At 52.1% G+C, this 23,114-nt stretch overlaps 1 protein-coding gene across 23 annotated transcripts in view; it reads right to left on the bottom strand.

The window, feature by feature from the left end:
* The window catches only part of IKZF1 (IKAROS family zinc finger 1), a 101,275-nt gene that overhangs the window by 31,385 nt on the left and 46,776 nt on the right, over positions 1-23,114 (bottom strand). For 14 of the 23 annotated variants that reach the window (XM_045052121.1, XM_045052119.1, XM_045052122.1 and 11 more), the window contains one exon: positions 5,010-5,069. The exons of 7 other annotated variants lie outside the window; for them this stretch is intronic. In XM_045052121.1, the coding sequence (XP_044908056.1) occupies positions 5,010-5,069 (60 nt within the window). Of the gene's footprint in view, positions 1-5,009; positions 5,070-15,650; positions 16,251-23,114 lie in introns of those variants that run through there. 2 more of the 23 variants (XM_023250167.2, XM_023250171.2) reach the window with 2 other exon arrangements.

The raw sequence follows: 23,114 nt of genomic DNA, 5'->3' as shown, positions 1-23,114 counted from the left end.
GACATCGGCCACAGCACGCCACTTGCAGCCAAGGCAAAGCCGGACCAGGAAGGAAGAAGATGAGGATGGCACGGCGGGGGAGGGGCGGGGAGCACAGCGTGGATGTCACCTTAAATGCCACAGAGGCCCTCAAGCCAGCCTGGATACCAGGCACTAATCTGACTTTCTCACTCCTGTTACGTCATGCGACGTTTCCCTCTAAGAAATGTCACAGAACCAAAAGAGCCAGGAGGCTCAGATGGCACAAGCGCCTGTTATAAACCATCCTGAGATTCTAGCGGGCCCCAGGTACGGTTTTCGGTACATCTGGGCAGCACCGGTCGAGGCCGAGCTCAAAGACTAGATAGAATTCAGGATCCTGTGATGCTGCAGGCTACTGGAGAAAAGATCGCGGACGATACCTTCGATCCCTGGTGGCGAGCTCAAGCAGCCACGAGGGACGGGAACTTGACAGGGTTCCGTGTAAGCAGACAGGGTACGCGTTTCCGAGTAGGAGTCGAGCGGCAGATGCGGAGTGTTTTAGGGCTGGAAGCTCGCCAGGACTTTGCGGCCACATTCCAGGCTGCATTAGGACAGGAAAAATCCGTGGGGACCGAGAGAGAGGATGCCTGATGGGGGAGGGGCCGGGGGCACAGGTGAGAACACAGACCGCAGGTGGATATCACCATTGGCCAAGGGCAGGTCCGAGTCACGCACAGGTGAACGTTCCCTAAACATGGGCGAAAAGCTTTCCTGTCTTGCTGGACAGATGCAGACTGCGTGCTGGCCGCACAGAAGAGACGGACGGACCTCTGTTCACCCGCGGAGGGTGTCCCCGAAACAGGGCCTCCTTTCTGGCTGGGAGGAGGACACAGGCAACACGCCTATTACACTCAAGGGGTCAGGGCATAAACCTGTCGTAGTAAGTCGCGAACACACCGATCTCAAAATTGTGATCTATTAGACATAAATGCACAGTCCCGTTAAAATAGACCTTTAAAAAAAACACAAACGCAGGATGGGGCTGTTGGCTTCACTTATCTAAGTGTGAAAGAGGGGTTTTGGTGTTTTGGCTCAATTAGTGATGTGGCCGGAAAAAGGAAAAAAACAGAAGATGCCGCCTTGGGGTCCTGCACGCGGTGAAATCCGGAGCCCCCCGCCCTGGCCAGGCCGTAAGCCTCCGCTAAAAAGGGCCGGCACGGTCTGCAGTGGTCAGAAGGAAGGAAGTCAGCGGGGGCTGAGCACACTTGGGGCGTCCATGGAGCTGGACAAGCTCGGCTCAGGGAAACAACACGCGGGGCTGGGAGGCTGAGGCTGAACAGAGAGCAGGGGGGCCTGGGTGGCCCTGGCACCACACGGCCCAGAGGTGGTGCCCAGGGAGCAGGTTCCTTCTGCAGGTGGGCTGGGGGAGGGGGCACCTGCGTGGACAACCTCTGGGTGCATGCGCACAGGAAGACCTGGGAGGTCTGTGTGAGTGTTGCGTTTGTGAGCCCGCCATTTTGAATTCCACAACCCTGCAGAAGTCAATGGCACCAGCAATTGTTTCCCCTGATGAAGCATTGACAGATGAATGGCCTTTATGTAAGCTGTTCCAACTCCTGGCCTGGAGCCCACCCAAAGAGTATGCACGAGTCCTACTCCACTCCCTTGAGAAAAGTCAACTGGAACAGCAGTCTTCGTTTTTTTCATGATCTCCCTTGAAGGACACGGGTCTACTGGCCCAGTGAGTTCCCTGAAATAGCGGGTCTCCCCTAGTTTGTATTTCTTGTACTTTGCTCCACTGCATGGATGTTGTCTCTAAGCTAACCAGGGCTCCTGCTGACCGGCTGTCCCTACCCTGAATTCCTAACCCACGCCATCTGTTCCATTTTCTTGGAGCTGGAACTGCTCATATGCGCCCTTATGTCTACGAAACGCTACGGTCTCCCTCAACGTAGGGATTATACTTACACGTATTTTGCAACTCCTTCCCCTACCACTCAGAAAAATGTCGATCAGTAAGGTACTGAATTGACCCGATTAAATATAGAACAAGAAGTGGACGTTCACGCGTTTCTTTGCCCCAGAACGCGCTGGCTCAGGTCTAACCCTGAAGCTCTTTCGTGGACTACGGACCGCGCATGGACAGGCACTCCATTTTATTATTTAGTAAACGTGACTTATATATTAAGAGCTGATGTCTTCAAATCTCGAGTCAAGAGTTACCTTCTCAGATGCTGTTTTAAATTAGGAACATTTAAAATATTATAGTTATATATTCTAGGGGTCTTGTACGTTATTAGTAACACAGCAGTCCCAAGAGAGACCCCAGACCCCTAAAGTAAGGCGGACTTCAGCGTGGGGACAAGTTTAGCACCAAAGAATTCGGAGAGGCCAGGCAACTCAGGGTCAATGGAGCCCAGAGGCTCCATCCACTGCCAAGCACTGAACGTACTCATGAATGATTAAAGCATTTTAATGCATAGATAACGTGCACTGGTGGCACCCCCCCCTCCCCCGCCCCCCGACAAATGGGTTCTGTTTCATCTTCGTTGCCTTTTCCCTTTTAGAAAGTGTCTTGGCATTTACCAGTAATGTAAACGTTTGGTACTCAGAGTGTGCCTTGCCATTGTAAAGACACCCTGAAATTGTTCCTATGGTGTGAGTATAGGCCACATAAGCCTGGAGCCCTCAATATTTTAAATGGGGAAAAAAAATGGGAGAGAGAAATAGACCCACAACCAGTGACTAGCCAGCCAAAATCAAACGGAATAAAAATATTCACGACAGATCTGGAATGAGTGCGATGATGCTAAAATTTGAGGGGCGTCTGGGTGGCTCAGTCGGTTAAGTGTCTGACTCTTGGTTTCTGCTCAGGTCATGATCTCGGGGTTCATGGGTTTGAGCCCCGTATTGGGCTCTGTGCAGACAGCGTGGAGCCTGCTTGGGATTCTCTGCCTCCCTCTCTCTCTCTCTCTCTCTCTCTCTCTCTCTCTCTCACACACACACGCAATAAATAAATAAACATTTAAATGAAAATAAATAAATGAGTAGATAAATAAAATTTGAGATGAAGAGGAAATATATAGATGCTTCTGTGCTGCCTCGTAAAAAGTGATTTACAAAAACTTTTAAGCGTTTTTAAGCTAATGAAACCACTTATTATAACTTCCATCATTTAAAACAAGGTTTTTTTTTTTCTTGCCAAGATGCACGATTAGATCCTTTTAGGCCTTTAAATGAAGTCAAGGAGAGAGAAAAGAGAGAGTCTGAAAAAAGCATGAGTTACAAGCAGACTTACATCCTCCTCGGGTGACTAGGAACACAACAAGCTGGGAAAGAGAAGGTAGAGGGGGGTCAAACAGGTTGTATTTTTAATTTTCAAGATGGAGAAAAAAAGGAGGGGACGTGGGGTGAGGAGGGCAATCTCCACCCTGCCCACCAGGTGGCGGTGTTGGCCAAGAGCAGCTGGGCTGCTGTTTGGGTGGGGCCATCCTCAAGGACAACAGCCATCTGTGTGGAGGAGGAGGATATTTACAATTTGGGTACGTGGGAGGGGGTGTGGAAGAAAGAGACCCGAATACCTTGTGAATCCATTTGCGTAAACAGAGAGGCATATATATCAAAACATATATCATCTACCTTCTAAAATCTCCAAGTAGCATGGGTCTTTAAACAAGCCAGCTTTTACTTACTGAAGTCTTCACCAAAGGACCTGCTTCAACACTACAGCGTGCTTGCTCCTAAACCTTCATGAAAACATTCTGAAAAACCAGAATGTATTTCCTTACTCTTAAGGGCATCTGACGGCTCAACATTGCAGCCATGTGACTGTTCCAATCCTGAAATTGACAAGACTTCTCTGTGCTAGCACCTTCCTGTTTGACGTAATTGTATGAACACACACACCCTCGTGCATATGCATGCATATAAAGACACATCCATACATATAGAGCTCGCAGAAGTCCATCTCTCAAGCTGTCGTTTTAAAGCTGCATCACAGGGAGATCATCAGTAGAAGAAAGATCTCTATGACTTTTCTACACTGGAAAAGCAGTCAATTTCCACTCCGGGTTGTGAGAACAGGGTATGGTTATGTGGCCAGTGCTAAATCCTTCAGGTATCAAAGAGTTTTGATTACCAGGATGTCAGAAACTTACCTTTAACGTTACTGACACCTTTCAGGTTGAGCCCGGATCACTAATTGTTGCAGTACTAACAAGCACGACCTGTTTTCTGACGTTGCTTTAAAACAGGAGAGAATTTACTAACGCACCTTCTCAAGGCTTCAGTCCTGAGAGGGGCAACCCGTCTGTGCTCCTTTCAATATTCGGCTCCCTGTGTCTTTTTAAAAGCACACCGCATTCCTTAAAATACTCCTTCGGGGATGCTGCCCTAATCCGTCTATCGTTCACTGACTCCTAACAGCTAAAAATGAAATTAACATCTGCTTTTGGTTTACCAGCTCAGATCAGGAAGGTTCTGCAGGCACAGACTCCTAACTGTGTCCGCTCAGGCAGCGAGGCACCGCAGACTAACGGCCTCAAAGCCCTGCCAGCGTGCTCTTCTCGGTTCTGAAATGAATACTTCAGAGCCACGGAAGGAGAGCGTGCATCTTTCTCCGGTCCGACAAATTCGTAAAAGTTATCATGAAAACACGCTGGGCTGTTTCATGGGGACAGGAAGTCAGGCCATTTTATCATCACACTCAATAAAAAGGAGATACTCATCACATGAATGGCAATGCTGTTTACCAGCATGACTGGAGTGACAATTCAATCAGTACTATTGTTCCTTCTACCCTTACTGTTACGGCCACAACAAGAGGAACGTCCCATAGCGTATCTTCCAATGGTCTTAAACGCTCCATATGCACGTCCTTGTATCGGTGATGTCCCAGGTGGTTAATGAACAGGACGGTCAAGATGTAGCTCACTGGGTCAAGCATGAAGGAAGGTGGTGTGGACACATGCATTCACAACATTTACGCCATGGAAATGGAGGATGAGGTGAACACGCGTTTGTTTTCTAGAAGCGAAGCATATACTTACGAGAGAAAGATTTGGGAATGAGTGCATGAAAATCCCTAAAGCCATCGGCCCCATATGTAACTGCAATAAAGAAGGAGAAAGAAAGCTGGCTTTTGACAGTGTTCACAAGATACAGTCAGAGTTTAAAAGAAAGGGTCATTTTATTTCTTTTAAAAGAAAGCATGCTTGCTCGAAACCCACAGTTGGCTACTCGTCTGCCACTCTCAGCCTTCGTACAGGCCACTCCATTGGTAACACGGTGCTGCTTGGAGGCAGGACCACAGTGCATGGCATGTTATCACCTAACCTCTGCTGCGCCAAACATCTTAGGGGCCGTAACGAAAGCGGTGTGCTTCTTAGCGGGCTGAGCGCATGGCAGATTTTCTTCATTCGGCTTTCAACATTTTCTTAGAAAGTGTTCGTAGAAGATCAGCAATGTTCACACCGCACCCTGAGTGGGGAAAAATTAGTGTTTTCCCCCACCTCAGAACGAGCTATCAATTTCTGTGGGTATTCCTTATCAGCCGCTCTCATAAATGTTATCAGCGCCTCAGATCTTCAAGTCCTTGCTCTGTGTTTGTAGGTCAGAGCTTCCCGACATGTGTCTATGTCTGAAGGCTTAGCAGCTGCCACCCACGCACACCCATGGAGGCACGCGTGGAGACACGTGTGTGCGCGCACACACGCACACGGAGTTTTCTCTCCAAGGGGGGCATCCCGACGTCTGTCAGCGTGGCGAGCGCAGCCTAGCCGCTAAACTAAACTTGTTGGAACAGCCACCGAATTAGCAGAGGCAAGACGATGGTGTCCCCACAGGAAACGGACCTCCCGGACGTTGCTGGAACCCGTTTCAGCTTCCACACTCCTCTGACTACAGACCCTCTCCGTGCTTCCCGTGAAATATTGACTAAAATACTGGGATAATGGGCAAGCATCGTTGGAGAGAGACTCTCAAAGGTGCTCCTTGAAGTGACCACCTTAATCATTTCCTAGCAAACCCTCAGCCTCATTTACACTGTCCCTTGACGGTCTAAACCTCACAGAGACCGTCACTGTCACATGGCCCACGTGGAACAGGCAGGTCAGCGGTGGCTTGCCCGGGCGCACGTGTGCTCGGTGTCCACAGCCAGCCAGCAAAATGAGGCCGATTTTTCAGCGGGCTCTGCACTGAGCTTCGATTCCCTGGGTCACCTTTTCCAATCTCTGGCTCTCTGTGCGCAGGGGTACAACCATCTCAGGTAATGGGGGTATTTAAAGGGCAACGTATTGCCTTTTGAAAACGGGGGCATCACCATACGTGATAGAAGACAGATGAAAAGGCATCGCGGCCACACGCCCCGAGATATTGCTCAGATTGCTGCTTGGGGCCTCAGCGTGACGCGACTGGGAGGTCAGGTTCCCCGGGTGTCCCCTTAGGGCGCAGCTTGTCTGCATCATGATGCGACCACAATTCAGACGAGCTTTATCATGTCTGTCCTTCATATTTGATTCCCTAAAATGGACACCAAGTTTAAAAAACAGAACACGGCTGTAGCTACAGAGTTACTCTACTCCCCCCCTAGGAAAGCTGAGCCGATAGGAGTTCGCGCTCACTCACGCATCACACGCGTTTGTGCACAACCGACTTCTCGGTTCAGAAGGACGTGGCCTCCTTATGGATGGTAATTACGCACAACAGGAGAATGTGACACTCACCCTGTCCTGTCTGGTCCTATCCTGTCCTATCCTATCTGGTCCTATCCTGTCCTGTTCTGTCCAGTCTGGTCCTGTCTTGTTCTGTCTGGTCCTGTCCTGACTGGTGCTGCCTGGTCCCGTCTTGTCCAGTCCAGTTCTGTCCTATGTCTGTCCTGTCAGGTCCTACCCTATTCTATTTCAGTCTATTTTCATGGAAGGCATTCACTGGGGGTTTTGTAAATGCCAGGTACTTGCAAGGAACTTTCCATAAACTGCCTTTTATCTTCACCACCGTCCTACGTGGCAGGAACTATCACTAGTTTATCAGAGAGGAGACTGGGGCTCTGCAGAAGTTCTGGAACCTGTCCTCCTGGAGGTTAGCATGTGAATGCGCAAATCGGAGACTGTATCTAATGAATGCATTACAGCCAGTATTCCAAACACACATTCTCGCTGTGCAGGAAGGGCCTTTGAGAAGCTGTGTTTTCTCTTCCCTGGTGCTTGAGAGGCATCAGGAAGGGTGTTACCACAGCTGCACGTGCACGTTCACACTTAAGGTGTGCACGCACACACACACACACTCACCTGCCCACGGGAGTCACAGTGCATTGATCAATAGTCCCCCGCAAGATGAAATGAGTTAACAACGAGCGATTTGGAAAGCGCGGCCCCCCTGGCACTGCCCTCCGTGTGGCTTCCCCACCCCAGCTCATCCGGGCCCCGTCACAGTGTCTCATGAGTCCCTCTCCTTCCCTGAGCAGGCTGGTCCAGGGGTCATGCAATCAGACGGTGCTCATGTCTCCGGTGGGCGCTCAGATGGGCCACAAAACCCTCCTTCTCACTCATGCTGGCAGATGTCTTACAGGTGCAGACCTGTCCTGCCCCTTATCTCAGTACTGCTCGTAAGCCTAACACTCGTGGCAAAGCAGACCTTCTCGATGGTGCTAGAAGCCCGTGGGAGCCGGGAAGTGATTATCTCCCGATGGGCTTTCAGGCCCGTCTTCGGTTCCTTAGTAAATTCCACCCCAAACTTCAGGCCGTTGTTTTACAAAAGGGTACAGGTTAAAAAAAAAAAAAAGAAAAAAAGACTCAATGCATCTTAAATTTTCTGAATGTCACAAAACACATTTTTCTTGTCAAGAACAAACTGAGTTCATTTGGTTAGGAGTTTTCAATTCGCCACATTGTCACTAATATTTTCAAAGAAAACGCTGTGGGTGCCTCAGATTCTGAATTCTATTCGGATTGCCAAATTGACGAACGTCCTGGAAAAACAGATTAAATGCCCACAAACCACACTTTTCAGTTTGCGTTGGGTCGTGCCCGTAAACTTCTCATGATGTTGTCAGTTCAGGGAGACATTAAGACAGACCTGAGATCTTCAAAACAGGAGGAGGAAGTCGGCTCTACTTTCTAGCCAAAGGACACTGACAATTTTCTGGGGAGAGTAAACACGTTTAGATTTGTATTTAGAATTCAGAAATACGCCGGAGTCTGACTTTTATACGTATTCTTCCAATCACATTAGCCTGTTGGGCACAGTCGGATCATTAGTGTGCTATTCACTGGTGTCAGTGTGGTTTGCAGTGACCTTTGCAAGGCTTACACATCTAGCGTTTCCTGTCCCTGCGCCAGCCAGAGGGTCCCCGATCGGGACGGTAAAGAGAGGCAAAGGGCAGGACCGGGTGACCGTCACTGGAGCGCAAACAGCATGGCCGTGCTCCCGCTAGAGAACTAGTTAACCTGAACAGGTACCAAATCTTGATTCTCTTGAAATTTGTCCATACCTACGCATTCCCAGGATGGATATTTGTTTCTTAGCCCTCCAGGTTCTACCAGGGGAGGAGAGAGTGCCAGCTGATGTCTCCTGACTGCTCCAATCTTACGGAAGAGGGGGCTGAACTGCAGACAAGCTTAAAGTCTGACCCACGGATGGAGAGCCGGGGGCGGGCGCTGGTGTGAGGTCAAACCACCTTCTTTCCAGGCTTTGAGGGCGCTGGGGCTCAGGTGATGGGTGTCTCACTCAGCCCTGTCCCCTGCATGGCCCCAGCCATGCACCAACGGGCACACAAAATGTTTGTAAAAGAAGGCAGCAGACATGCACCAGGCCCTCCCGGCTGTGGGAGATCACCTGGGCTCTGTCACCGCCCGGCTACCCAAATCCAAACTCAAGGGCTTTCTCCAGACCCAGCTAGCCTCCTTCTATCCCGCCTGTGACCTGCCATGACCAGGACAGCCCACGGCGCTCGGTTCTGGATTCCCCAAGTTCTAACGCATGTGGGGGTCTCACCTCCACCCTGACCTTCCCGCCCACTTCTCCCGAGCTTCTGCAGGCTTTTCTCTTCCTGCTTTCCAGTCACGTCCCTTCCCAGCACCGCCACCCAGCCAAGGCTGCCTCAGCCTTTGCCACATCCTGCCAGCACTTCCTGTCACCGCCTGGCACGGAGGTGGGTATACATCCTGTGGTCCTTGCCTTCGGGCCCCTCTTCTGGTCGATCTTGCCCGCTGCCCTGAGACGGTCATGCTAAAGCCTGCCTTCCTCCGCTCACGTCCACTCCCCAAACTTCCACTGGTCTGCACCGGTACTGTGAGGCCGAGATCCCAAGTCCTGGGTCTAGATCCCTCCAGGACCGGTCAGCAGTGACAGTGACTCTCCCAGCCGATCGTCCCATTCAGATCATCAAAGGCACGCACCTGACGGAAACACGCAAGGAAAATCAAACCCGCCTCATTTGCAGATACCTTCACTCAGCTGTGTGTATAATTACCTCCTAACTAAAGAGGGAGACGCAGAATCCGAAGCAGGCTCCGGGCTCTGAGCTGTCAGCACAGAGCCCGACGCGGGGCTCGAACCCACGAACTGCGAGCCCGTGACCCAAGCTGCCCAGGTGCCCCCTGAGCCCAACTTCTGTGCCCAGATTAAGAGGCTACAAGTATTTTCTTCCCTTCCTCCTGCGCCTCGCCTACAGTGTTCAAGGTACTCATCACGGGACTGCTGAGTCAACAGACTTTACTACCACTTTCTGAAGACAGCCATCCGATCACGTAAACGTTTTCAGAAGTTCACGCACCTCCAGGGAGAAGCTGCCAAGTATGTGGCAGAAAGCACTGTGTTTCCTGGGTCGGTTGTGCGTGAGGCTCCCGGGGCACCCGGTGTATCGGGGAGCAAGCTAGGAACGGGGGAGATCGCTCTTGCCGGGGTTTGTTCCAGGCTGGACCCTCCTGCAGTTCACATAACCGAGCACGGGTGGACCGGCTTTCACTCTGGATGGGTCGCTGGGCTCCTGCTGTGTGCTGAGTCCTATCAACTCGTGGTGGGGGGGTGTGGCTCCTGGACAGTGGGGTGCAGGGGGCTTCAGGTCAGAGGCGTGACTGGCACTCAGCCCTGCCTCCCATCAGCTGTGCGGACCGAGCGCTCAACGCGACCAACTCCGAGCCTCGGTTTCCTCACCCGCCAAGTGGGAATAATCGTATCTATTCTGTCTGGTTCACGTGAAGATTCAGGCGCTTTGTGGGCCGTAGCTTTTTTTCTCGGTGGAAAGACATCGGCAGATAAAGAGAGACGCGTATCTCATCAACAAAAAGATTCGGGGCTTCTGGGATCAGCCGTGGCCCACTGACAGGTGCCAACGCGGAAAACCAATGCTTTGTGGGACCTGCCATGACCAGGACAGATGTCCTCAGGGAAACTGCTCTTGGCACCTTGGAATTTTGAGTCTACGCAGGCTTTCGTCCCAAATACTCCTGTTGGGTGCTCCCGTCTGTCTGGGAAAGACCCTGACCGTGTTTCAGGCGAACTGCCAGGTGGTGGGACAATTCTGGTTGCTTCTATTGGGACCTGACTGCGATGGGCTGAAGTCCACTTTGCTTTACTTCAAATTGCGGCTGTCAGAGCTGCCTTCCGGAGCAGACGGCACACAGAGCTGACCACCCGAGGAAAAGCCAGCTTCCGACCCTCTCTCCCTGCACACGGCACAGCCGGGGACCTCTCCTACTGTGGTTGATGTTTTCTGAATACACTTGTAATGCCGCACAGTGAGCTAAGTAGGAGAGAAGAAAAGCTGACTCACAGACCTGTAGTTTAGAAAGGGGAAAACAGGAAGCAAAGACTTTCTTTCCGAAGGGTCCAAGGGAGAATATGGCAGGTTCAGGCACCACGATTCTGTTGATGGGATGCTCCGTCAGAGTCGCCGCTTTGGTGACCCCGCAGCCTCCCGTCACCCACCCTCTCGGACACAGTTCATCACAGCCTGGGGATGAAACACTCACCAGACTCAAGGACAGTTGAGGGATAGTTATGTCCTCCTTGCTTTTTCATTTTTTTTAATGAAAAAGTAACTGTTTTTGGTAAAAAATAAGATTTGCTTCTTCTTTTTTAAATGTTTATGTATTTTGAGAGAGAGAGAGAGAGCGAGCACACAAGTAAGGGAGGGGCAGAGAGAGGGAGAGAGAGAGAATCTCAAGCAGGCTCCACGCTGTCAGCACAAAGCCCGACACAGGGCTCGAACTCATGCCCCTGAGATCATGACCTGAGCTGAAATCAAGAGTCGGACGCTCAACCGACTGAGCCCCCCGGGCGCCCCAAGATTTGCCTGTCCTGAAGACAGCGGGTATACACAAGGGTCAAGATGAAATTTTCTGAAATTCACCTCCAAGCTCCATAACAAATCTAGAGAAATCATGAAGGGGAGAAAGTGGGGAGGTGGTGATAAGAACACAGTGCGAGAGTGTGACCCAGGCTTACAAAGGGAGAAGGAAAGGGTCACCTTGGGGCCCGGAAGAAGGACTGAGGGAGGTAGGAGGAGGTGCACCAATACTGACACGCCAGGAGGGTCCCGCCACGAGCCGGGGGATGAGCGAGTGTGGGGCCCCGGGCAGAAGTGATGACGCGAATGTCCTTTCCCCTCCCGAATCTCACAGGGAGGGATGTTTGTATCACACAGGCCAAAACAGGAAGGGAGGGACATTCTACAAAGCAGCCGTGCCAACGGGCGGTGGTGGCCACCCAGGTGTCTCCCTGGCCAGTGGATGCGTCCAGGTCCGGGCAAGGACAGGGACACCGGGCGTCCATCAGCCGTCCAGGCATGCGCTCCAGCGGACCTGGCCGCACACGTGTTCACACGTGGTTTTCCCGCTGACACGGTCTTACTGAACCCTCGCTGCCAGGCGGGAGGAGAGCATGGCACCGAAATGAGGTTCTGCAGAGTAAAGCAAACAAGCGCCACTGATTGTCCCCAAGGGTGGTCGCTGCGGGGGGCCTTGAACGCAGCAGGGAGACGGCAGGGGACGCTGCTGCCTGCTGAGAAAGGGGGAAGGGCTGAGGAGGACAGAATCAGCACTGTCGCCTTCCTCCAGGAGCGGACACGGCCCCCCGCCAGGCTCGGCAAACACTCTTGGCCATTCCCTCCCTTCCCCGCGGCTGGCACCGTGTCAAGCCCCAAAGATTCCAGGAGCCCGGGCTCTGCTTCAAGGAGGCCACAGATAAAGTAATCTTCCCCGGGACACCCAGAGGGTGGGTCCCCTGCTGGCCCTCCCTTCCAGAAGCTCTGAGGGGTCCCTGCTAGAATTCCAAGCAACAGGTGACTCAGCAAAGGCACAGGAGGGTCGGGAAGAGCGGCTCGGGGGCTGGTGAGCCCCGGGGTGCGGGAGCAGGCTGGCTGTCGTCAGATGGGGGCCGGTCCCTACGGGCAGTGCTCGCGGGTTCCTCCTCGGGGGCGCCCGGCGGGCCAGCGTGCTGCAGGGGCAGCGAGGGATCTCATTCCTGCCTTTCCCCCTTCTTCCTGTCCTCCGCCCCCAAACACACTTCTCAGGCAGTGAGCCTGGGGCCGGGGGGTTGTGGGCAGGAAGTGCGAGACACCTTCACCACCTGCAGAGGAAGACGGGGGTCGAGGGTGGCCGGGGCTGAGGTGTGCAGGTGGGGCGGACACATCTGGCCTGCGTGCCGGGGTGCACGTGTGTGTGTGCGCACGCGCCAATGGCACAAGGGTCACTCTTCTTGCACACACACTTACAAAGGCAGCTCGGAGACCCGAAGGTAGAGCGCCGTCACCCACGGTGACTTTTACGGTCAGAGACAGCAACACAGGACGGGGGGGCAGCAGTCCCCGTGGCCCTCGTTACTCAGGGGCATGTCTGGTGTGCCGGCCCAGCGAGCAGGCTGCGGACAGAGGATCGGGAGTCACACCCGAGCCCCTGCCGTGTTTGGGACCCACAAAGCTCCTGCTCCTTCCGTTTCTGGGCCAGCAAGCAAAGCACTCCCCTGGGGACCCGGGGGGGGGGGGGGGTGGCGGTCCGGACCTCTCATCTGGATGGGAAACTCGCACAGAGGTGGTGGGAAGGCACAAGGCAAGTGATGTGGCTACTTTAAGCCTTTTGTAAGTAGCGTTAACTTACTGAGAAGGTCGAGATCCTTTGCAGGCTAGGATTATTTTTTTATTATTTAAAATTTTTTTTTAATGTTTATTTTTGAGAGAGAGAGAGAGAGAGAGAGAGAGAGAGAGAGGGGCAAAGCACGATCAAGGGAGAGGCAGAGAGAGGGAGACACAGAATCAGAAGCAGGCTCCAGGCTGCGAGCTGTTAGCACAGAGCCCGACGCGGGGCTTGAACTCACGAACCACAAGGCCATGACCTGAGCGGAAGTCGGCCGCTTAACTGACTGAGCCACTCAGGTGCCCTGAGGAGTGCCCTACTGTCTTTTTTTTTTTTTAATTTGTTTTTAACGCTTATTTATTATTGAAAGACAGAGGGTCAGAGCGTGAGCAGGGGAGGGGCAGAGGGAGAGGGAGACACAGAATCCGAAGCAGGATCCAGGCTCCGAGCTGTCAGCACAGAGCCCAACGTGGGGCTTGAACTCACGAACTGTGAGATTGTGGCCTGAGCTCAAGTCTGATGCTTCATTGACAGAGCCCCCCAGGCGCCCCTCCTAAGGGATTCTTGAAAGCTCCCCCTTCCCTGCCCCCTTCTCCTTGATCTCTCTCTCCCTATTTCCTAACTTTTTTTTTTTTTAATTTTTTTTTCAACGTTTATTTATTTTTGGGACAGAGAGAGACAGAGCATGAACGGGGGAGAGGCAGAGGGAGAGGGAGACACAGAATCGGAAACAGGCTCCAGGCTCTGAGCCATCAGCCCAGAGCCTGACGCGGGGCTCGAACTCCCGACCGCGAGATCGTGACCTGGCTGAAGTCGGACGCTTAACCGACTGCGCCACCCAGGCGCCCCCCTATTTCCTAACTTTTAGCACTAGGCTCCGTGACCACTAAGCATATGGTGCTTTATCAGTGCTCACAAGGACGTCTGGGGATATTATCATCAGTGCTGGTCCCAGGGCTCAGGCTCTGACCACCCGGAGGGGAGGCGGAGGTAGGTTTGGGAAGGGCCTGCCTGCACCCTCCTTCTCCCACCCCTGCCCCCAGAGGCGCCGGGGGCTTGAGAGACCATCACTGCCTCACCAAGTCTCAGTCCCCTCCCATCTGCCACCGGACTCAAAGGTCCCGTCCCGTCCCCACACACCGAGAGGGCAGAAGGGCAGCGAGCCACACAGCAGAGATGCCGGAGGCCCCACGGTGTCCCTCTGGGATTCGCGCATTACTCAGTTCATTACTCATTACTCCTGCTTCCCAGCACCTCGGCCCAAACTGCACAGGTCTTGGGAAGAACCTTCGAAGATCAGGCTGTGTTCCTGGTAGATGTCAGCTGCTTCTCAGGATTCGAGTGTCTCAGAAAGTCCTGGGCTTCACTTAAGCGAGTTTCTTTGAACCGAGAGGGGTTCCTCCCTTCCCCTCCGCTCTGTCGTTTTATGATTCAACACTGTTTACCCAGAAGCACATGGAAAGGACGCAGGCCATGCTGGCTCCCACGCCACATCCAAGCGACTACGCAAGCAAGGTCCACGTCGAGCCTGCTCAGCCCCCGTGGCTGACCCTGCGCCCTCGTGAGCGGCCACCGCGTGCCCGCCACCATGTGGCACGCTCTGCATACGACAGCGCTTCCGATCTTGAAGCAGCCCCGTGTGGCAACTGCGACCTTAGTTTACAAAGGAGGGAAATCGGGCCCCAGAGGCCACCTGCTGGGACGGGGCAGAGCAGGGACTCGAACCCACACACTTCACCCCAGAGCTCGTCTTTGTCACTCCAAGGCTGCCCTGTGTGCCCACCTGCTTTGAGAGTCAAACACATCACAGCGACCGAGATCAGAATGCCTGGGTGGGGCGAACCCTCCTGGATAGCAGTTCAGGAGCTTATGACAGGAGGCCGCTGGATGGAGCCACCCTGCACGGCCCCGGAGGGCAGAACCACCCCGCACGGCCCTGGAGGACAGAGCCACCCTGCACGGCCCTGGAGGACAGAGCCACCCTGTACGGCCTCGAAGGACAGAGCCACTCTGCATGGCCTCAAAGGACAGAGCCACCCTGCACGGCCTCGAAGGGCAGAGCCACCCTGCAAGGCCCTGGAAGATGGAGCCACCCTGCACGCCCTCAGAGGACCGGTGTATGTTCCAGGCACTGCCCGCGTTGGGTGCAAAGCCCCGAGTGGGTCACAAGAGCCATCTCCGGGGGAAGACACAGTCTCTGGCTGCAGGAATGTGAGGGTGAGCAGAGAAAGGCCCACGCGAAACCCCAGCCCTGCCCCCAGGGAGTAGAGCGTGAGAGGAAGTCCTCGTTCTCAGGGAGATGGTTGTGTCCACCGTGGGGACAGCGTGGTGGGAGAGGGGACACAGGTCTGGCTTCCAGGAAGGGCAGCAATGCAGGGATAGCGGTGTGTGTGTGACGGGTGGTCCTCCCCACTGCCCAGACTGTGGGGCTGCAGACGGGGACGATGGGGCAGCCGAGATGAAGTCGGGGGTCCCTTGGGGGAACGGGGTCAAGGTCAGGATGGAGATGGCCAGGGGCAGGGGGACTCCGGGCAGAGGACACTGTCCCCACACCCCACAGACAGAGGGACACTGGGGGCCGTGGGGTGGGGAAGAGGCTCCCGAAGCAGAAACACGCACCTGCAGGCTCGCGGCCTCAGGCCCCAGCTGGAATCCGGCCGCGGATGGGAAACTCCAGGCTTCCGAGGAAAACCATCCCAGCGATCGCCGGCCCTCGGGTTTCCAGAAGCCCCAACTTCTGCATTCTGTCCGGCCCTCTGTCCACACCAGCTCCCCTCCTCCCCCCTCTGCCCCCGTCCAGATGCCTCCAGGAGGCAGGGCCCGAGAGCGCGATTGTGACACGGAGGCATGTGTCATATTGTAACTGGGTTTCCACATCCTCCTGGCTGAATTGTAAGTGCCTAGAAGAGGAACAAGGGCGAATAATGAAATATAGGGATGCAGGAAAAGAGGAAGCCACCGCGAGACACCAGGCCAACCGAAATGCGGACACTTACGGAGAAGTGACAGAAAGGGAAGCAGGAGTCAGGAATTGCATTCGGTGGCTGGGCCAGGCGCACACACACGTATGCACAGATGCACACTCACAGGCACAGACTCTCACACTCACACGCCCAGGCGCACAGAGGCAGACTCTCACACGGACACACACTCACAGACACATCCACACACATGTTATACACAGACTCACGCACACTTATACACACACACACTCACATAGACACAGATGTGGACACTCAGATACACACAGACTCACACACATATACACAGACACACACATGCACACTCATAAATACACAGACTCACACACACTTATACACACTCACACACATATACACAGACACACACATGCACACTCATAAATACAGACTCACACATACTTATACACACACATATACACAGACGTACACATGCACACTCATAAATACACACAGACTCACACACACTTATACACACACATATACACAGACACACACATGCACACTCATAAATACCCACAGACTCACACACACACATATACACAGACATACACACATACAGACATGCACACTCACAGATACACATCGACTCACACACACACGTACGCAGACACACTCACAGACACACACACGCTCCCAGATACATGCTCTCACACACATACGCTCAAACTTACAGACTCTCAAACACACTTACACATGCATATGCACACACTCATACAGAAACTCACACACAGATGCACACACACAGACACACATGCTTACACAAAGACACAAACACAGACACAGACTTTCACACACAGACGCACTCACATACATTCACACAAACGCATATTCTCACACACACACACACATGCGCACATGCATATACACACTCTACACACACACTCACAGACACACAAACATATACACACCCACCCACATATGCACAGATAATGCTCTCACCTGGACACGTATACACTCACTATGTATACACGCATACATATACACCCCCCCACACACACAGTCTTACATACACAGACTCACACACGCTCACACATACACACTCATACACAGGCACACATATTCTCACACAGACACACACACAGACCTCTACACATACACACACACACTCACACATACATACCCACGTACTTCTATACAGCTTCACTCAGGTACACACACATATGGATATGCACCCTCACAGAGACACATACATACACTCACACTTATATACACACTTTCACACAGACATACTCTCGCATACACAGTCACACACACACTGTCTCCTATATGCATAGTCACGCTCACGCATATGTGCACACACACATACCGTCTCGCGTACACACACAGAGTCACATGCTCGCACGCACACTCACACACGCTCACGAGCCTTTCCTCATCAGAGCAGACTTCTGCAAGGCAAGGCTGTCCTCGCCCGGGCCCCAGAACGAGGGACCAGTCCGGGCCGCGGCCCAGCTGTGTGAGGAGGTCCCGTCCCCGCATCCCCCGCATGTCTGCCCTCAGTGGTGTGAGGTCCAGAAAATCCCTGGTAACTCTAGGGGGCCATTCTCTTATTTCTCTCTGCCACTTAAAAGGCTGGAGTAAAACAGGGTGAAATTTCCTTGCGGCGTAATCGACACTGTAATCTTGGAGCTCAGACCAAAACGATGGAAAAACGAACAGAAAACGTTTTAACGACATTCAGGCAGATCCCCTTTGGGACTAAAAATACCCTTTCACGAAACGAGAACAGACAGAGAGGAAAAAGCACGAAACTTAGGGAAGAAGGAGAAAGAAGTTGTGAATTAACCGGTTTGTGGTATTTTCTGCGTGTGGAGATAACCAGCAGGACTCTGGGTCAAAGGCATTCCCGCTGGAGGGGCGAGGAGGTCGCCGAGAAAAATCCTTATCTACCGTTTTCACAGGCGTGTGATGCAAGGGCGAGGGCCCCGCGGAGGGGGCCTCACCTCCGAGGCCTCTGGATTCACATGGGAAGCTCCCTCCAGGCACAGGTTGTAAAACGAATGCCCCCCTCTTCCTTGTTCCCTGGCGTCCAAGATAAATAGTGGCTACTACCCCCAGGAATTATTACTGTTCTTGCAGAAAAACTGCTTATCTCTTGAGACGTTACACGTGAACAGAACCTTCCCGGGATCGTTTCTTTCCATTCGTTCTTTGCAAGCGAGCACAGAACCGTTGCCATGAATTACAAACCAGAGAAGGCTCCGCGCACGGCCCGTGGGCAGAGCTCGGACGTGCGGGCAGCTCAGGACGGCCCTGTGCATCCTCCCTCCCGTCCTGCTGTCAGGCCTCCCCGGGCCCTGGCCGCTGCTTATGTTCTTCAACCCTTCGTCACCGCCTGCTGATGGCCTGGAAAGACACCCACCGAGGATGGGACGTCCGCCCCGTGGCCACGGGCCTGCCACCAGGGGCACTGATGGCTGCCGTGTGAGACCCTCCCCTGTATCAGCAAAATGGAGGTGGCCAGTGCTAGCCAGCACGGGGAGCTACCAGCCTGTGATTCCAAAATGTCCCAGTTCTTTTTTTTCCCTTCAGTTTTGGCAGCTTGGTTTCTCAATTCTGAACCCTGTTTCTTTCTTTTCTTTCTTTCTTCCTCCCTTCCTTCCTTTCCTTCCCTTATCCCTTTCTTTCTTCCCTTCCTTCCTCTTTCTTTCATTTTCTTTCTTTTCTTTCTTTTCTTTCTTTCTTTCTTTCTTTCTTTCTTTCTCTTTCTTCCTCTCTTCCTCCCTTTTCTTTCTTTCTTTCTTTCTTTCTTTCTTTCTTTCTTTCTTTCTCCCTCCCTTCCCTTTTCCCTTTCTTTCTTATCTTTCTTTCTTCCCTTCCTTCCTCTCTTCCTCCCTTTCTTTCTTTCTTTCTTTCTTTTCCCTTCCTTCCTCTCTTCCTCCCTTTTTTCTTTTCTTTTACTCTTTCTTTCTTTCTTTCTTTCTTTCTTCCTTCCCTTCCTTCCCTTTTCCCTTTCTTTCTTTTCTTTTCTTTCTTTCTTTCTTCCCTTCCTTCCTCTCTTCTTCCCTTTATCTTTCTTTCTTTCTTTCTTTTTCTTTCTTTCTTCCCTTCCTTCCTCTCTTCCTCCCTTTCTTCTTTTCTCCTTCCTTCCTTCCTTCCTTCCTTCCTTCCCTTTTCCCTTTCTTTCTTTTCTTTCTTTCTTTCTTTCTTTCTTTCTTTCTTTCTTTCTTTCTTTCTTTTCTTTCTTCCCTTCCTTCCCTTTTCCCTTTCTTTTCTGTTCTTTCTTTCTTCCCTCCCTTCCTCTCTTTTTTTCTTTCTTTCTTTCTTTCTTTCTTTTTTCTTTCTTTCTTTCTTTCTTTCTTTCTTTCTTTCTTTCTCCCTCCTTCTCTTTCTTTCTTCCTTTCTTCCTTCCTTCCTTTCTTTCTTTCTATCTATCCAAAAAATGATACACAATAGCAAACACCTCACCTGGGCACCACACCACCCCTCCATCCCACCTGCAGCCTGTTGGCCACCTTTCATCTGCTGTGGGCAGGTGTGCCCCGTGCACCCCATGTCAGCTGCTCAGCTGTGCCATATTCTGTCTCTCTGCCCAGGGCATTGGAAGCTCCGGGAAAACCTGTGCTGTGCACCAGCAGCTCCCAACCAGGACCCTCACCCTCCACGGGGCAGCCCTTGGCCAGTGGGGGGTGCCGTGCATGCCCCCTCCTGCATTCTGCCCCCCAGAGGGGGGGAGGGAGCTCTGGTGGGATGGAAGCCTGGTCCCCCACAGCAGTGGCAAGTGCATATCTGCATGGGTTTTCCCTTGTCCCTGCTCCCCTGTCTCTTGATCCTGCCCCCCACCAGGCTGGAGAACAACCTAGCACTTCAGAGTCAGGAAGAATTGATCGAGAAGCATCTCGCACGCACAAATGGCAAACCTGGGGTTTTTGAGCCCCCAGTGACTGATACACCAGTGTCCGCAGATGCTCCGGGGGAATTCTGCCTTCTCTGGACCCTCTGTCATTGAGGTTTTCTGTTTGTTTTGTCTTGCTTTTGGCATAGAGGGTTTTTTTTAATTTAATTTTTTAATATTTATTTACTTATTTAACTGTTTATTTTTGAAGGAGAGACAGCGTGTGAGCAGGGGAGAAGCAGAGAGAGAGGGAGACACAGAATCCGAAGCAGGCTCCAGGCTCTGAGCCGTCAGCCCAGAGCCCGACGTGGGGCTTGAACTCACAAACCGTGAGATCATGACCTGAGCCAAAGTCAGACGCTTAAATGACTGAGCCACACACGTGCCCCAGTGTTTATTTTTTAGAGAGAGGGAGAGAGGGAGAGAGAAAGCATGCAAGGTGTGTGGGGTGGGGGCAGAAAGAGAGGGAGACACAGAATGCAAAGCAGGCTCCAGGCTCTGAGCTGTCAGTACAGATCCTGACCTGGGGCTCTCTCACGAATGGTGAGATCATGACCTGAGCCGAAGTCAGCCACTTGACCGACTGAGCCACCTGGGCGCCTGTGGCATTGAGTTTTAATACAATTCCCGCATCCTGCATCTGGGACAGGCTGGGTCCCCAGGCCAAGGAATCCCCTGCCTGGTAACCAAGGTGCCGGGAGACGTATGTAAAGGAAAGTTTTAGGAACTTGCTGGTAGATTCAGAGATTCACTAACAAGAGATGCCCTTCAATAAAAACGACACAGTGGAAGACCGATCGTGGAGCCAAAACTGCATCTACCGGCCCCCGGCCATCAGGCTGCTCCCAGCCCCGGCCTCAGTTTCCCCACATGAAGACACCATACCTGTCCCTCCATTTGGTGACTTCAGAGAGCCCCAGCTGTCATGGCTGGGCTGATGCATAAAAGAAGGGGGCAAGCCTCTTTCCCTCCCGTCCCTGACAAGCCTTAGCACAAACACTGCAGAATCAGAGCCTTGAGTTCAGGGAATGAGCAGGAGACTGGACATCAGGCCCGTTCCGGGGAGGCGTGGTGGTGTGCCAGGGCTCTGGAGGCTAGGCCTGCCCGTTAGGGCAAGAGTTGTGGTGGACGGGATTAAGGGGAATGAAAAGCAGGTTTCTCTGGCTCTCTATCTGGACAAAGTGGAACTGCAAATCCCACGGGACGGGAGAGGAAGTGTGTGGGCTCCAGGCACATTGTCGGTGGCTCCGTGGTTCCTCTGGCCTCCAGACCTCCCAGCTTCTGTCTTTTATGATGAGATCCTACCGTAAGATCTAAGCAAGGAGAAGAGGTGTGGGAAGGTGTGATCTTGCTTATTGAAGAGCAATATTTATTTGGGGGCAACTGGGTGGCTCAGTCAGCTACGCATCCGACTCTTGGTTTCAACTCAGGTCACGACCTCGTGGTTCATGAGTTCGAACACTGCATCAGGCTCTGTGCTGGTGGCACGGAGCCTGCTCGGGATGATCTCTCTCTCTCTCTCTCTCTCTCTCTCTGCCTCTCCCCCCACTCTCTTTCTCTCCCAAATAAATTAACTTGGAAAAAAGGAGAGCAATATTTATTTTCAGAACACCGAGTATTAAGAAAGTTCTAAAAATATATGAGGGAAAATGTACAGCATGTGGAATTCACAGAAAGTTTTGCCCTCTGCAATGACAAAATATTCATATTTTGGTCACCAATTACTCCAAGGTTGGTCGCGGTTGAGGGCCAAGTGACATAAAATGTCTAATAAAGTAACAATAAGACATATTTTTGTACATTAGATCAAGAACTGTCATCAGCCTTTCCCATTTTGGCTTGAGGCTCTGGGTTTAAGTGATAGAAAGAAATACAGTGTGAACTTAAACTGGAAGGGTCCTAAAGATCAAAGAAATGGCGAATGTAATCCCTTTGCCTGATTCTGAGCTGCTAAACTTAAAGAATATAGACTCGAGGGGGCGCTCGGGCAGCTCAGTCAGTTGAGCATCTGACTTGTGATCTCAGCTCGGGTCATGATCTCACTGTTCGGGGGTTCGAGCCCCACGTCAGGCTCTGAGTTGATAGTGTGCAACCTGCCTAGGATTCTCTCTTTCTCTCTCTCTCTCTCTCTCTCTCTCTCTCTCTCTCTCTCTCTTTCTCTCTGCCCCTCCCCTGCTCACAATCTCTCTCTCAAAATAAGTACACTTTAAAAAATAGAGAGACTTGGGGGAATCATCCCGTTGATATTACACTGACTCAGAAGTCAGACATCCACCTATACCACGTGGTGATAACGGGTCAAGAATGAGAAAGTAAAACCAGCCTCTGAGGCAACCGACAAAAAGAGAACTCAGAAGCCTTTGAACCAGATTCACGCGTCTACTCACGGGTGAGTCCCTGTGACACTCACGGGCCCTCACCTCATGCACACTTTTGAAAATGATTAAATGGTTCTTTCTTATCCTAACACCCAGCAGATTAGAAGTTGCAAATTAGAAAGTTGAGGCCGACACTGAAAACACTATGCAACCAGATAAGAGAACTCGAGAGCCAGGGTCATTTTTAGGGAACAGAGATAAGGTCCACAGGGGCGCTGACTTTTTCCAACAGTGAAGCACAGGGCTCAGCCCACACGGCCAGACAAATGCAAGTCTTATTTCTGGCCGCAAGAGGACTACCTCTTGGCCATCTGGACCGAATATCTGGAAGTCAACAGGCCGCTGCACTGGTGGCGTGAGAAATGTCTGAGGAAGGAAGGAATAAATAAAGAGCAAATGAATGAACGGAGAGCACAGTCCTTCCTGCACACGGGGTTTATAATTCGCCAGATGTGTGCACACAGATCACCTCTCTGGAACGCCCGAGTTAGTATTTATGATAGCAGACCTGAGCTGAGAAGAGAACGTTGAAATGTTTTCAAGATATTCTTGAAAGAATCTCAGGGGGTCAAGTGGGTTCTAGAAAGATCCCTCATCCCAACGGGTTAAATATACCAAAAATAAAATGGGTAGGTTTGAGTAGTTTAGAAAATGTGGTCACAAAGGAATGTTCCCTCCCCGCCACATGCTAGATGAATAAGTTGGTGGAGGTGCCCTTGAACGTGAACCATGAGTGTTCGTGTCAGACTGAGTTCAGATCACTGACCAGCTTGCTGAAGGATTTCACTTACAATGGGGACAGTGAATTTTGCCTCACGTATCCATTTCTGGGCAGAGAAACTGTGGATTTTCATTGCAACTGTGTGCCAAGTGCATAAATCTTAGGTAG

The sequence above is a fragment of the Felis catus genome, chromosome A2, assembly GCF_018350175.1.
Source record: "Felis catus isolate Fca126 chromosome A2, F.catus_Fca126_mat1.0, whole genome shotgun sequence".
NCBI lineage: Eukaryota > Metazoa > Chordata > Mammalia > Carnivora > Felidae > Felis > Felis catus.
This window is presented reverse-complemented; position numbering and strand designations above follow the sequence as displayed.